Genomic DNA, 13,368 nt, shown 5'->3' on the forward strand with positions numbered 1-13,368 from the left:
GATTTGGTTAGGGACGAGAGAGAGAGAGAGAGAGAGAGAGAGAGAGAGAGAGAGAGCAATTTCGAAGGAATAAAACCGCGAAATGAAAATTTTGTGAAAAAAAGGTGCTCAGGCGAAAATAATTTTATGAATTCATAAGAAGTAATAAATACATTTGTGTGCCCCCCTATATTATTAGAGGTGAGTATTATTATTTACGCTGTGGCCCTGCAACTTTTTACAAAACCATCCCAATCATAACACAGAGCGTATGTTAATATGTCTACTGCTTTAATAGCTAGAGAGAGAAATTGATCCAAAGCAAAATACAATACTAACCTCAACCCTCAACTCTCTCTTTTTTTTCTTTTCTTTTTTCTTTTCTTTTTTTCGGCAAAGTCTCCCCTGCAATTTGATCATTTCCCAGAATTTTCACCTGTCAAAAGCATAAATATACATATCCCAACTGCCAGCATGCTTCCAATTTAAGATCCAAACAGTTCTGATAAACTAAACAGCCTCAGGCCACACAGAAAGTCCTAGGGCAAATCATCAAAGCAACTAATTCAGGAATATACAACAGAACAATTTGATTTCAAAAGAAAATTCTATAAAAAAGGAAGAGTGGAGCGGAGTGTGGAATCTGCCCGGTGGTGGCGCTCTGGTGCACATCTATTGCCTGGGGCGCAAAACATTCAAAACTGTGAGTGGACAAAAATAAAGGTCTAGAAAATAGCATATGAACATACTAAAAACAGTTATGCAAAACTGAATTTTCCTCTTCATTATATTCGTACTAAAATCAATGCATTCACATAATTATATACGTATATGCCAATCATACTCAATGTCAATAAAACTCTCTTAAAAGCATTGAAATCAATTTAAAACTACCACCTAGGTGTACCCCTTTAATTCTGTCAATTCCTGATATCCGTCAATTCCCGATAATCCGTCAATTCCCCTGGCAGGTCTCGGTGACACAAAGTCAACCCGAGCCGCAAACTGGCAGGATTCAGGGGACCGTAGTCAACCTGATCTGCATTCTTGGCTCTCATGGTTTGGGCGTCCCCGAAACTCGTGAGGCAGATGTTAAGCGCGCTGACAAAACTGAAGGTAACCTGTTTCTATAACTGGGTACCTAAGGTGGCTTAAGAAAGTATAAAATTTCTGAAAGATCTGATGAATAACTGAATTTTTGTTAAATCTAAAACTCTGCTACCATTTATCTGATATATATCTCAAGCTTTACTTTCCATATCTTTTTAGCATATTCAACTAGGCAGCATATAAATAAAGATATTTAACTTCAACAAATCATGCTAGGAAAACCATAATCAATAAAACTTATTCAAGATCAAATAATGAAATTCATTTGCATAAAATCATTTATAAAATAAAAGTCCACTCACTCCTGGTCCGAGCTAGCTGGACCTCCTAAAAGTCCCTCATGCGGGTCTGCCTGGCCCCGGGTGCCTGATTAAACCACTATGAATATTTAATTAATAAAACTGCTCGGTATAAGTATTTAATTAAAACCCTGACCCCCGACTCCTAGAAGTGCGTGCACTAACTTTAAAGTCATTCTTATGCCCACTTAAGCATTTCGGATGGTTAGAACTATCTTAAAAGACCCGAGACTCACTAAGTGATAAACTTCCATGTTGGTCAATACGGGACCTCATGGGGTCCACGACCTCCAATTACCAATCCGAGAGTTCCTATAAGTTCCTCACATTTAAATAACCATGTCTTGCAAGTCTGGTCTGAATCGGACGATCGGATGATTATTGTTTAACTTAAACTTTGAAATATTAAATTAGAGTATCCGGGACTCCAATTCTCGATCCGTAAATTTCTACACGATCCTAGAGGTGTACATATTTGAAAATGAAGTTGATCCAACGGTCTGGATGTATCAAACCCGGATAACGCCTAATATGCGATATCCGATCAACGACCAAACGATAACCAAGTTGAAATCCGAGTATACCGTCATGCTCAGGACGACGTGGCGAACATTCTAGGACAAAAACCTAACATTGGCACCCCGGTGACGCTCTGCCACGCTCCGCCACCGCAGGCGGGTGCATTGAGAAAATTTCCGGCGGGTTTAAGATCGGGTTGTTATATCTGATGTCACGCTAATATTCATCAACCAAGTTCTGCTTGGCCACTAACTGAGCTCTCAATATTTGCACATCATGAGATTTCGCAATGAGGCGATTCCCCCACACTTGCGATAGATGCCGCAGTTTGCACACTCAATGCCACGACGTCGTTCACTAACTGGTTGTCATCCCTCGTTCCTAGTATGCACACATCCCTGGGAGTCACCAAACTCCTCGCAACTCCAATGGCAACTTCATTGTCAAGAAGTATAGAATCGTTTACTATCACTGGTCCTCGTGTGGAAGCAAAGTAGGGTGACCAAACCGGTGAAACTCCTTGCCCCCATGGCTGTGTTGGCGGAGCCAAGTTAAGATCTAGAAAAGATGGGAAAGAATTCGACATTTTCTTTCTGCTTTCTTTTTCTCTCTCTCTTTTTTCTTTCTTTCCTTTCTCTTTTCTTTCTTTCTTTTCTCTCTTCTCCGTAGTTGTAATTTTTTCTTTCTCCCTTAGTTGCCTTTTATAGATGACAAACCCTAGCTATTACAGCTTCCACCGTTTCCAAATTTTCGTGACGTGCCCTTTTTGAACAGACACGTATAGCAAAGTCCTCGCGCCTTTCCATGACGCCGTAATTTCCGCTTTTGTGGCGCCTTTGTGTCTTGTCATTTTTATCGCACAAATGGTCACTTTCTTCTCGCAAAATACCATTTTCATCACAAAAATACCACTTGACGCGACGAGAAAGCGTTTTCGTCGCCCAATGCTCAATAGCATCGCTCAAAAGACCCAACTCTACGCAACGACAATAACAGTTCGTCACGCAAGTATTTGATGCCAAATAAAATAAACCCGCGTTTTCTTACGCGACAATAACGGGTATGGTCGCGCAAAGTTTTCTTTCGCGACGATAGCTGTCGTCGGGCAACTGTTTGGTGCCAAATAAAATAACCCAGCATTTTTCTTGCTAACTTTGCGCAACGATAACATTGATTTGTCGCGCTAAGTTTTCTGTCGCGATGAACACGTTGGTCGCGCAAGTTCAGAAATATAAAATTATTATTCGCGATAGTTTGCACAAGTGTTTCTTGTGCGATGAATTTCTCTGCATCGCGCAAAATATCGTCGTGCAAATGGTAAAACGTAGTAGTGCATAACCAATGTCGTATTTTTACAAACGACGTGAAATGAAAATGCAAAAGACCTTTTTTAAATAAAAAAAAACCACCATTTGAAAAAGAAAACACGTCGGTTAATTAAAATTAAATTACAAGTGACTAATAGATATTAACAACAACGATGGTCACCAAAATAATGCACGTTGTATATTTAAAAATAACATGACGAAACAGTGCTCCAATCGTCAAATTTCTGAAACACTACTTCCACCAACTAATAGTTATCGGCGTCTAAACCAGGAAATAACGGCAGCTCAGTTTCATTAACTGTCATGAAAGCACTTTTGCACATCTGTCAGGCTAAAAACAATTGACGTCTCAGAGCATACACACATCAAATAGGGTTACAAAAGCGACTTTTAAAAGTCAGAGCCGGCCCTGGCCCAGGGCTACCAGGGCCACAGCCCGGGGCCCAAAAAACAATGGGGCACAAATTTTTCTTAGTCTATATATATATATATATATATCTGAAAAAGGGCAACAAAAAAATGTAAAAATATAAAAAATATAAAAAAATAAAGAAGAAGAAACTAAAAGACGCTCAACATTAAGTCATGCGTTGGAAACCAAAACCAATTCTCCTCCTTTCCAATAAAAAGTCAAGTGAACAGAATAATAATTTAAGAATTGATAACCTGTTGGGCAAAATCAAAGCGATTGATTCATCAATCTGTGGGTTTCAACCAGCAGTCAAAGCCAAAGTAAAAAAATACTTTAAAAAGGAACTGGTATTTTTTCTATCTTTTTTTCGGTCGAAATGGTATTTCTTCTATGGGTCTTGGCCATCTTGAAGAAAGCACAATTGAATGAAGGATTGTGCTAATTGAAATTTTGCAATTTGGATTTTTGAAGAGGTATCAAAACTTTCGTTTAGTTTTATGTGATTATATTTGAAGGGAAAAATATGCTCCAAACCCAAATGTTATATTGTTCTCTGTTTATTAGTTAAATTATTAGAGTTGAACATTTCATGCTTGAGTGTGATTGATCATATTTTTAATTTCTTTATTTCTATTGCCTCTAACTTGTTGTGGTGATTGTTTAGATTTTTATTGTCATTAGTTCTGTTTAATATAAAATTTTAAACTCTGGAAATCTGATAAAGACAAAAAAGAAAAATAAGACATAGCTCAAAGTCTAAAAAAGATATTTTCGTCAAAAAATCAATGCTTAGTTTATTAAAACAAAAAACTACAATTTTAATTATTAATGTGTGTACATGAGCACACTTTAGATTTTCGCCCTAGGCCTTTGAGAGCTCAGGACCGGCTCTGTTAAAAGTCCAACCATGTCAAGGACTATACAAAAACCGACGTGGTAAGTTTAATAACAATGTCGACAAATTGGACGCGTGAGAGGTAGTAAAGAATTTAACCATGACCTTTATTTTACAAAAACGACGTTCGAGCTCTAGTCCACGTCGTTCCTTTTCCTGTTCAAGCCTTCAAAATCATTTTTAACGTAATGTATGTGGGTAACCACAGGAATCGTGGTTAGGAATTGTTACGTCGGTTTTCAATAAAGTTGTGCAATTTCAAATCTTTCAGACGTCAGTGTTTTAAACAAAGCATCGTCTAATCTTTGGCAAATGAGATTTTTATCATTTAAACGTCGGTTCTCGCAAGAGGCAGACGTGGAATATATTGAACAAAGCGGTGTTTTCCTCTTTTGTGACGTGGAAAATGCTATAAGTGGCGGTCGGTCCACAAGCGTGTCGTGGTTAATCTGTTTTACATCCGTTACAGTATCATTTTTGATATGTAATACACTTTAGACGTCTATTCCTTTATGTAAGCATCGTCTAAGTTTCTCGAAGTTTTCTTATTTTTGCGTTTTTATATACATTTTAGACATCCATTTTTTTTATTCAATGAACGTAGTAATCTTAACCACGACGGTTTCTACGTTATACACGGCGGTATTCCTTTAAATACGGATGTGGATAACTTTTGTTACGTCGGCTTGTATGTTGCTCTTGACATGTAACTTGCTTTAGAAGTCTACATTTTCCTAAAACCGTCGTCTAATGTTGTCGAAGTTTCCTTTTATGCTATTTATATAGTAATTAGACATCGGTTTTTATTTTTAAATGACGTTGAATGTTTTAACAACGCCAATTATTTGACGTCGTCGTTTTATATACAAAAAATGGCAATCGATTTCACGACGGTTTGAAAACCTTCTAGACGATGGTGAATTCCCGTCGTCTATTTCAATTTTTATAGTAGTGGGAAAACATTTTGGAAAGTCGGTTACTATTTAATAACCGGCTTGACTAGATATTTGTCGACCTTGAGAGAGTCGGTTTAGCTACTCTCTATATATGTCTAGCATCCCAATTATGTATTCAAGTAAGAAAAGCTGATAACTACAGCTGTCTAACTCTCGTATCCAACCAACTCTAAAGCCTTGTAACCTTCTTACTTCAATCAATAAAATTAAATTATCTCGTTACTCTTTGAAAAAGTTTTCCATTCCACATTGAAAATATTGTCCTAAACCCTACACCAACTATTCTCTAAACCTCTTCTCCCTTCAACTAACAGTGAGATGGGAATCCTAGGTTAGTTAGGGTATTTATGAGGGAGCTGGGGGTGCAATAAAGGGTATTGTAGAAAAAGCCAGTGGAACAATGGAAAATTCTATAGTGGACCTGGCGCCGTTAAAGGTGCCGTGGAACAATAAAGGCCAACCACAAGCTAGAAGGGGTAGATAAGGAGTAAATGATTCAGGAGAGTAAAGGCTCAGAGAATCGGAGAGAGATTTGGGGAAGAAGGGTAGCCATTAAGGCCAGCTCTCACAGAGGAGAGGGAGGCTATCACACAGGAGAGGAGAAGCAGAAAAGTCATGAGGTGAGTATCTAGAATTCTAGCTCTAAATTAAATGGCTCAATGGGAATAATAATAATATTCAATGTGGATGTCACTTGTCAAAGAATTAGTCCACTGCAGGTGGGAAATTAGAAAAGTAGCAATCATCTGATCATATGCCACTTGGAAAGAAAAAAAAAAAAGAAATCTATGCAAGACTTGTGAAGTCATCGTAGTCTTGATGCTGAGGTTGTCATGTCAATATAGACATTAAAATTATTGATATTAATGATCTTTCTCGGTGACCCAAAAACAACTTTGGGAAAATCGCTTTTCTCTACTCTGTGTTAGAATAAGTACTTTGGGAACCATTGACAATAACATGATCAATTTGAGGAGGATGTTGAAGCAACCATGGCCTCTTTTAGCGTCCTTTTGCAGTCTATGCTTTCTCAGCTGCTTCTGGTTTCAAGTGTCCGTGGCTCAAAATGCTACTACCGATCCATCTGAAGGTACAGAATATATATTTTTTGTTTTTTGTTTTTTCTTTCCTTTTCCAACATAAGTACGTTATGTGATTTGTACACAATGATTGAATTGAGGGTGCAGTGACAGCGTTGATCTCAATATTCCGGCAATGGGACATGCTAGCCCTGCCTATCCGTGGAGGAGAGCCATGCATCGGATTTGCCATCAATGGAAGCGAGTTTGAAAAGCCAGAGAATAATCCAGCCGTCACTTGTGACTGTACTTATGACAAAAATACTACCTGCCACATTACCAAACTGTATGTTACCCTCCTCTCTCTCTCTCTCTCTCTCTCTCTCTCTCTCTCTCTCTCTCTCTCCATATTCTTTTGTCTTGTGTTGTTGAGTGTAGCAAATCAATTAATTATCAAGTTTAGAAAACTAAACAGAACATGCCTGATATATCAATTGTAATATTAAGTGCCTAAATGCTCAATTTTTTTCTTTCCAGTCGAGTTCATGCTCTGAAGAAACGAGGGGTGTTTCCAACAGAATTTGAGGCTTTAAGATATCTGGCCGTTTTGTATGAAGTTTTTCCAACCCCCTTCTCTGTTGTTTGGTTTATCGCAGTTAACATTTTCATACCGTTCAAAATTGTAACGAATATTTTTTATACTCAGAGACTAATCGCTGGTCATTGCATTTTGTTTCAATTCTTGTAGGAAACTTGATAAGAATAATTTCACCGGTCCCCTACCAGCATTCATTGGCAATATGTCTGCGTTGACGGTATTGTAAGTAGCGAAACACCATTTGTTTTAGTACAAATTTTTCATCTGTCAAATACTTTGATGAGTCTCATTCCCATTTTTTTTTAGTACAATTTCAATAATTGACTTAGTTTATAGTTTCCTTTTTCTCCATTTTTTAAGCTTTAAGGAACTACTTTCTAGTTATAATCTTTGAGGTGCTAATATCTTGGCTTAGTTTATACATAAAATTATTCTGTTTTTATCCTGAATTATAAACGGGTGCTAATATCTTTAATTGATATTTCCATTCAGGTCAGTTTCCCACAATTCATTCTCTGGGCCCATCCCCAAGGAGCTTGGAAACCTTAAGGAGCTAACTATGCTGTAAGCAATGAAACATAAGAAAACACAACTTAATTTTGTGTTTTAGACATGTTAAATGTATAGAACCCCCTATCATTTAATTCTATACCTTTTCAACATGACTTGTTGCAGGTCCTTTGGGTCGAATAATTTCTCCGGAACACTCCCTCCAGAACTTGGTAACTTAGTCAATCTCGGGCTATTGTGAGTGCTTCATTTAACTCATCGAATTCAAATCACATGTTGCAATTATTTTCTCTTAAAGGAGAGGTTTATTTGTTAATTCATTATCGATGAGCAAGGAATGAGTTTATCGTATGAAATTGGTAGCAATCAGTTTATTATTTTCACAGTTACATGGACAGCTGTGGACTCAGTGGAGAAATTCCTTCAACATTTGCTAAGCTCATCAACATGCAAGTCCTGTAAGTTTTTTGTTTATTGAGTACTTTGAGATTTCTATTCTGGGATGAGCTTACTATGAGTCAACTTTTTGAATTTTAGCTGGGCATCAGACAATTCTTTCTCAGGAAAGATACCTTCTTTCATTGGGAATTGGAGAAAACTAACTTATTTGTAAGTATGGAAAACTTTTAACCTTCTGCAGTTATGAAAGCAGATCCGCATGGCTGAGATGGGTCTTTTATTCACAAGCATCTCAAATGTTTTTGTAGGAGATTTCAAGGGAACTCTTTTGAAGGCCCAATACCAAGCAGTTTTTCTCAACTGACTTCATTGGAATCTCTGTAAGGGAAAATGCTTTATACATTTTAATCTCTCTCTCTCTCTCTCTCTCTCTCTCTCTCTCTCTCTCTCTCTCTCTCCATTTACTGGGCATCATTTATGTTTGTGTATGATAATGAAGGCGAATCAGTGATATATATTATGTGAGCTCGTCTCTTGATTTCATAAGAAATTTGAAGAACTTGACTGATTTGTAAGTTAACACTTCGTTCATTCACGCACTGTGATCAAACTTCGTTTTCCTTTTCAAATTGAAAATCTTACTCCATTTACTTGTCCACTAATTTTTTTTGGTGGTGTAACAGAGTTCTACGGAATACATTAATCAACGGTAGCATCCCCACTGATTTTGGAGAATATCAACGTTTACAGATACTGTACGTTCCAGCAGATATATAAGCTTGAATCCTGAAGATACCAATTAATTTTCTTTTCATTCTAATTGTTCCTCTTAACTTATCACTCATGTTGCAGGGATCTGGGCTTCAACAATTTAACAGGCGAACTCCCAAGCTCTTTGTTCAACATGAGTTCTCTTACATATTTGTAATAAGCCTGCCTTCATTATTCCCTTTTTCTGTACTTATGCCATTGAATTTCCTGATCAGAAACCTAGTCGTTCTTTTTATCGTTTTCATGTTTCTTTGTTTCTTTCTTCTTCTTTTTTTTTTTTTTTTTTTTTTTCTCTGGGTGCCTCCCACAATTGATATGGCCAGATTTCTTGGAAACAATATTCTGTCTGGACCTCTTCCAAGCCAAAAGAGCAATAAACTTCAGACTATGTAAGTCCTAATGTCATAAAAGTATGCTATATGTACTGGCAATGAAACCAGTACTCTGTGTGTGTGCGCGCATTCTGGCAGCCTTTTTCTTACTTAAATTCCTTTGAACTTTCATGCATTTTTGTGCCTTCTCATTCTGTATTGTTATGTGCAGAGATTTGTCTTACAACTATTTCTCAGGAAGCTTTCCCCCATGGGTAGCCACAATATCGCAACTGTATATCTCCTTTTTATATCTTTCACCTTTATTTTTATGGTCCAAATCACCTTCATTGTGCATATATAAATGAAATTCAATACCATATGAATGAAATTCAATAAATTAGAAGGGATGGATTCGAAGTACTGATATGTTGAGATCTTGAACACGAAATTTTCATCTTCATATGTGAATTGATTAATGATTTTATGCAGGAATTTAGTGGTCAACAACTTCACATTTGACAGTTCAAACATAACGTGAGTCGAAATAACCTTTTCTTTAGACGGATAGTTCAAACATAAAGTGATTGCTATTACACTTTTGCAGTTTAATGGATTCTTCCACTACAGTTTAATTATTATAAATAATAAGTGTTCTCTGTGTTTACAGTCTTCCTGGATTGAATTGCCTCCAGAGGGATTTTCCATGCAATCGAAATACCCCACAATGTAATCTTCTTCTATATTTCGCTAGCATTTATTTCTTTAATGCAAGATCATGTTACAGCAATAGGCATTTCTTATCTCATTATGTACACATATTGTAGGAATGTCTTGATAAATCTAGTAAGCATATCTTGTGCTATTACATCAGTTTGAAGTTTTTTCACTAATCATAGCTTGTGCTATTACATTGAATTGTACAGATACAAGCTTCTCAATCAATTGTGGAGGACCACAAATGAGAGGAAGTGGCGGGATATTGTATGAGGCTGAAGACTCAGCTCTTGGCCCAGCAACATTTAAGGTAACCAGTACACAGAAATGGGCTGTTAGCAATGCGGGTTTGTTTTCTGATATAAAAAATAAATCATTCGTGGAAACCACCCTTGCGCAAGTCACCGGTACAGATGTGACCCCAGAGCTTTTCCAGACTTCAAGATTGTCCCCAGGTTCACTGAGATACTATGGCCTGGGTCTTCAGAATGGACCTTATATTGTAACATTACAATTTGCAGAAATGGTTTTTGATAGCCGCGATGAACAAAGTAGGCAAAGTCTAGGAAGGCGTGTATTTGATATCTATATTCAAGTAAGGCTGCTAATAAAGAAAAAAAAAAAACTTGAGCTATTTAAAGTAAAGGCAACCTCATTAGACTGAATTATTTAACTCTCCCTTCATTTGCTTCCTAGGGGAACCTCCGAAGGAAGGACTTCGACATATCGAAGGAGGCAGGTGGGGTTAAAAGAGCAGTTGCGAGACCCTTCAAGGTTAATGTGACAGAGAATTATCTAGATATTCATCTGTTCTGGGCTGGTAAGGGAACATGTTGCATACCTGAACAAGGTGATTACGGCCCTCTAATATCGGCTGTCCACGCTGCTTTAGGTATATAATATAATGTCAAGTTATGAAGATTTTCTATGAATGGTTTAAATGTATTTAATCTGCTGTCCACACTGAACAATTATTCTGTTTCATTGCTCAGATCTCACACCAACTACTCTAGGAAAGAAGAGCAGGACTGGGTTGATAGTTGGTATTGCAGTCGCTGTCGGAGTAGGAGTAGTGATCTTGCTATTATTATTTGCAGTTTTATATATGCGGAGAAAAACATCAGAGAAAGATGACGATGAAGGTAAAAGAGCAATGAGCATATTATTAAGGGTTAATTCTGCATGCGGTTCTAAGTTCTTTCTAGTGTTGATAAGCATATTTGAGAGAAAATACTTCTGATGTGTTGTTTCGAAATTTAAACCTATGTCATACTCACTTTTGAATATGCAGATCTTCTAGGATTAGGTCCCCGACCAAATACTTTCAGTTATGCTGAGTTGAGAGCTGCAACAGAAGATTTTAATCCTTCAAATAAGTTAGGAGAGGGAGGATATGGACCTGTTTATAAGGTGAAATCTATTTTACATCAATATCTGCTACTTTAAAGTAATGACTTTGACTTCTTACAAAAAGAAATTGAGAGAGAAGCAAAATAGATTCTTTCTACTTCCCTTTCATGTCACTGAATTGTATTTCTGTTTATAGGGGACACTTTCTGATGGGAGGGTAGTGGCTGTGAAGCAACTTTCAGTAGCATCTCACCAAGGGAAGAGTCAATTTGTAACTGAGATTGCTACGATATCTGCAGTCCAACATCGCAATCTAGTGAAATTGTATGGGTGCTGCATTGAAGGAAGCCACCGCATTTTGGTTTATGAGTATCTTGAAAACAAGAGCCTTGATCAGGCACTTTTTGGTAGGTTTTATAGAAACAGAATACTCTGCAGTTTCAAGTACTCTAAACGTTCATCCAAGTTTTTTACGCAGCCATTTGTTATGATTTTTCTCTGCTGAGGAGTGAAGATTAAAGAAACCAGAAATTATCTGAATCGGAATATTCTGCAGTTCGAAGTACTTCTGAAGTTACATCCAAGTTTTTTCCTTGAGAATAAATCTTCTTTCACTGCCTTGGTTTTCTGCTGGAAAATAAAGAAAGAAGAAAACTACTGCTAGTTAGATTTTATTAGTTTTTGCTCTGTATAAGGGATTATTCAATTAAGTATCCTGAACAATTAAAATATGTTAAACCAGCCCACTTCTCATATCAAAACATATTTTCATTAATTTTCTTTTTCCTTTTTCCTTTTTCTCTTATATGTGCATTGGTTGTTTTTCCATGTAATGTTTCAGGAAGAAATGACTTGCACCTTGACTGGCCTACCCGCTTCAATATATTGTTGGGAACAGCAAGAGGACTTGCTTACCTTCATGAGGAGTCAAAGCCCAGGATTGTACATCGAGATGTCAAAGCCAGTAATATTTTGTTAGATGCAGAACTCTCCCCAAAAATATCGGATTTTGGATGGGCAAAGCTTTATGATGACAAGAAAACACACATGAGCACCCGGGTTGCAGGCACAATGTAAGCCCTCGTTTATGTTATACATTGTTAATCATGACTAGGGAGGGTGTAATCCAAGAAACATTTTTAGTAAGCATTTGATAATCTTGTAGAGGCTATTTGGCACCAGAGTACGCAATGCGCGGACGTCTGACAGAAAAGGCTGATGTTTTTGGTTTCGGGGTTGTTGCTTTGGAGATCCTCAGCGGGAGACCAAATTCTGACGACAACTTGGATCCTGAGAAGATTTATCTTCTTGAATGGGTAGGAAAACTTTGCCTAGCTACTTTTACTTTAGCATTGCTGTGAAAACTTCTTTATTTTTTACTTTTTGACCATGCCACGATGTTTGTTTTCAGGCATGGACTCTGCATGAAAACGACCAGAGTCTGGGGCTGGTGGATCCGAGATTGACAGAGTTTGATGAAAATGACGCAACTAGATTGATAAAAGCAGCTCTCCTCTGCACTCAGGCTTCACCAATGATGAGGCCATCGATGTCACGTGTGGTGGCAATACTTTCTGGAGATATTGAAGCAAGCACTGTTATGTCGAAGCCAAGTTATTTGGCAGATTGGGATTTCAAAGATGTGACCACAAGTAGCTTTTTGGTGGATGATGATACCTCATCAACTGAGAGCAATGTTCTCCTCGACCATCAGCCTGAAGGGAGCACAACTGGTGCTAGCCTCGGGATTGACCCTGGCATTGTTGGAGAAGGAACGTGAGAAGTAAAAAGTTTCCATTGTCTTTCCCATGCTGTAAATCTGTGACTCTCTCTCTGCTAAAACTTTTCTATATTTTGTACTTGTCTTGATGATGTATATAGAAATAAGATACAATTCTATAGATATCTGGTTGCCTTAATCGGCCATTGAATAATAGAAAAATATATTATTAGGCATATGATTTCCCCACTCCCCTTTTCTCCACCTATACTCCCTTCTGCTTTTTAATACTTTTTAATCAATTTTGTTCTTTCTCTTTCCTATAATACCCTTATCCTACATTAATTTCTTTTTACTTCACTTAGATATTAGTTCTTTTTCTTTATACTTAATTTTCCAACTTGCATTCCACTTTCAGTATAAAAAAAATTCCCTTAATAGAGTAAGAAATTAAGTTTTTTTTTTCCCCTTTAAT

The 13,368-nt window shown here is 37.3% G+C and overlaps 1 protein-coding gene across 3 annotated transcripts; it reads left to right on the top strand.

The window, feature by feature from the left end:
- On the top strand, positions 5,759 to 13,131 carry LOC18771913 (probable LRR receptor-like serine/threonine-protein kinase At1g56130). 3 transcript variants are annotated; one of them, XM_020568677.1, is made up of 25 exons: positions 5,759 to 6,118; positions 6,428 to 6,588; positions 6,686 to 6,863; positions 7,055 to 7,126; positions 7,266 to 7,337; positions 7,608 to 7,679; positions 7,791 to 7,862; positions 8,012 to 8,083; positions 8,163 to 8,234; positions 8,333 to 8,404; positions 8,524 to 8,595; positions 8,708 to 8,779; positions 8,877 to 8,948; positions 9,119 to 9,184; positions 9,339 to 9,401; positions 9,599 to 9,643; positions 9,777 to 9,835; positions 10,033 to 10,418; positions 10,520 to 10,715; positions 10,816 to 10,965; positions 11,115 to 11,233; positions 11,370 to 11,580; positions 12,015 to 12,246; positions 12,339 to 12,489; positions 12,585 to 13,131. In XM_020568677.1, exons 1-25 carry the CDS (start codon positions 6,114 to 6,116, stop codon positions 12,951 to 12,953), a joined length of 3,111 nt encoding a protein of 1,036 aa, XP_020424266.1. In that variant the 5' UTR covers positions 5,759 to 6,113; the 3' UTR covers positions 12,954 to 13,131. The 3 variants fall into 3 exon arrangements, with proteins under 3 accessions (XP_020424266.1, XP_020424268.1, XP_020424267.1); XM_020568679.1 differs by having other exon boundaries at positions 5,760 to 6,118; positions 6,505 to 6,588; XM_020568678.1 differs by having other exon boundaries at positions 5,760 to 6,118; positions 6,518 to 6,588.

The sequence above is a fragment of the Prunus persica genome, chromosome G7 (assembly GCF_000346465.2).
Source record: "Prunus persica cultivar Lovell chromosome G7, Prunus_persica_NCBIv2, whole genome shotgun sequence".
Classification (NCBI taxonomy): Eukaryota; Viridiplantae; Streptophyta; class Magnoliopsida; order Rosales; family Rosaceae; genus Prunus; species Prunus persica.

Coding starts and splice junctions, on each gene's coding strand:
- LOC18771913 (XM_020568677.1), top strand. Junction 7,680..7,790: donor CTTAAGGAGCTAACTATGCT/GTAAGCAATGAA, acceptor GACTTGTTGCAG/GTCCTTTGGGTCGAATAATT. Junction 10,966..11,114: donor AGAGAAAGATGACGATGAAG/GTAAAAGAGCAA, acceptor TTGAATATGCAG/ATCTTCTAGGATTAGGTCCC.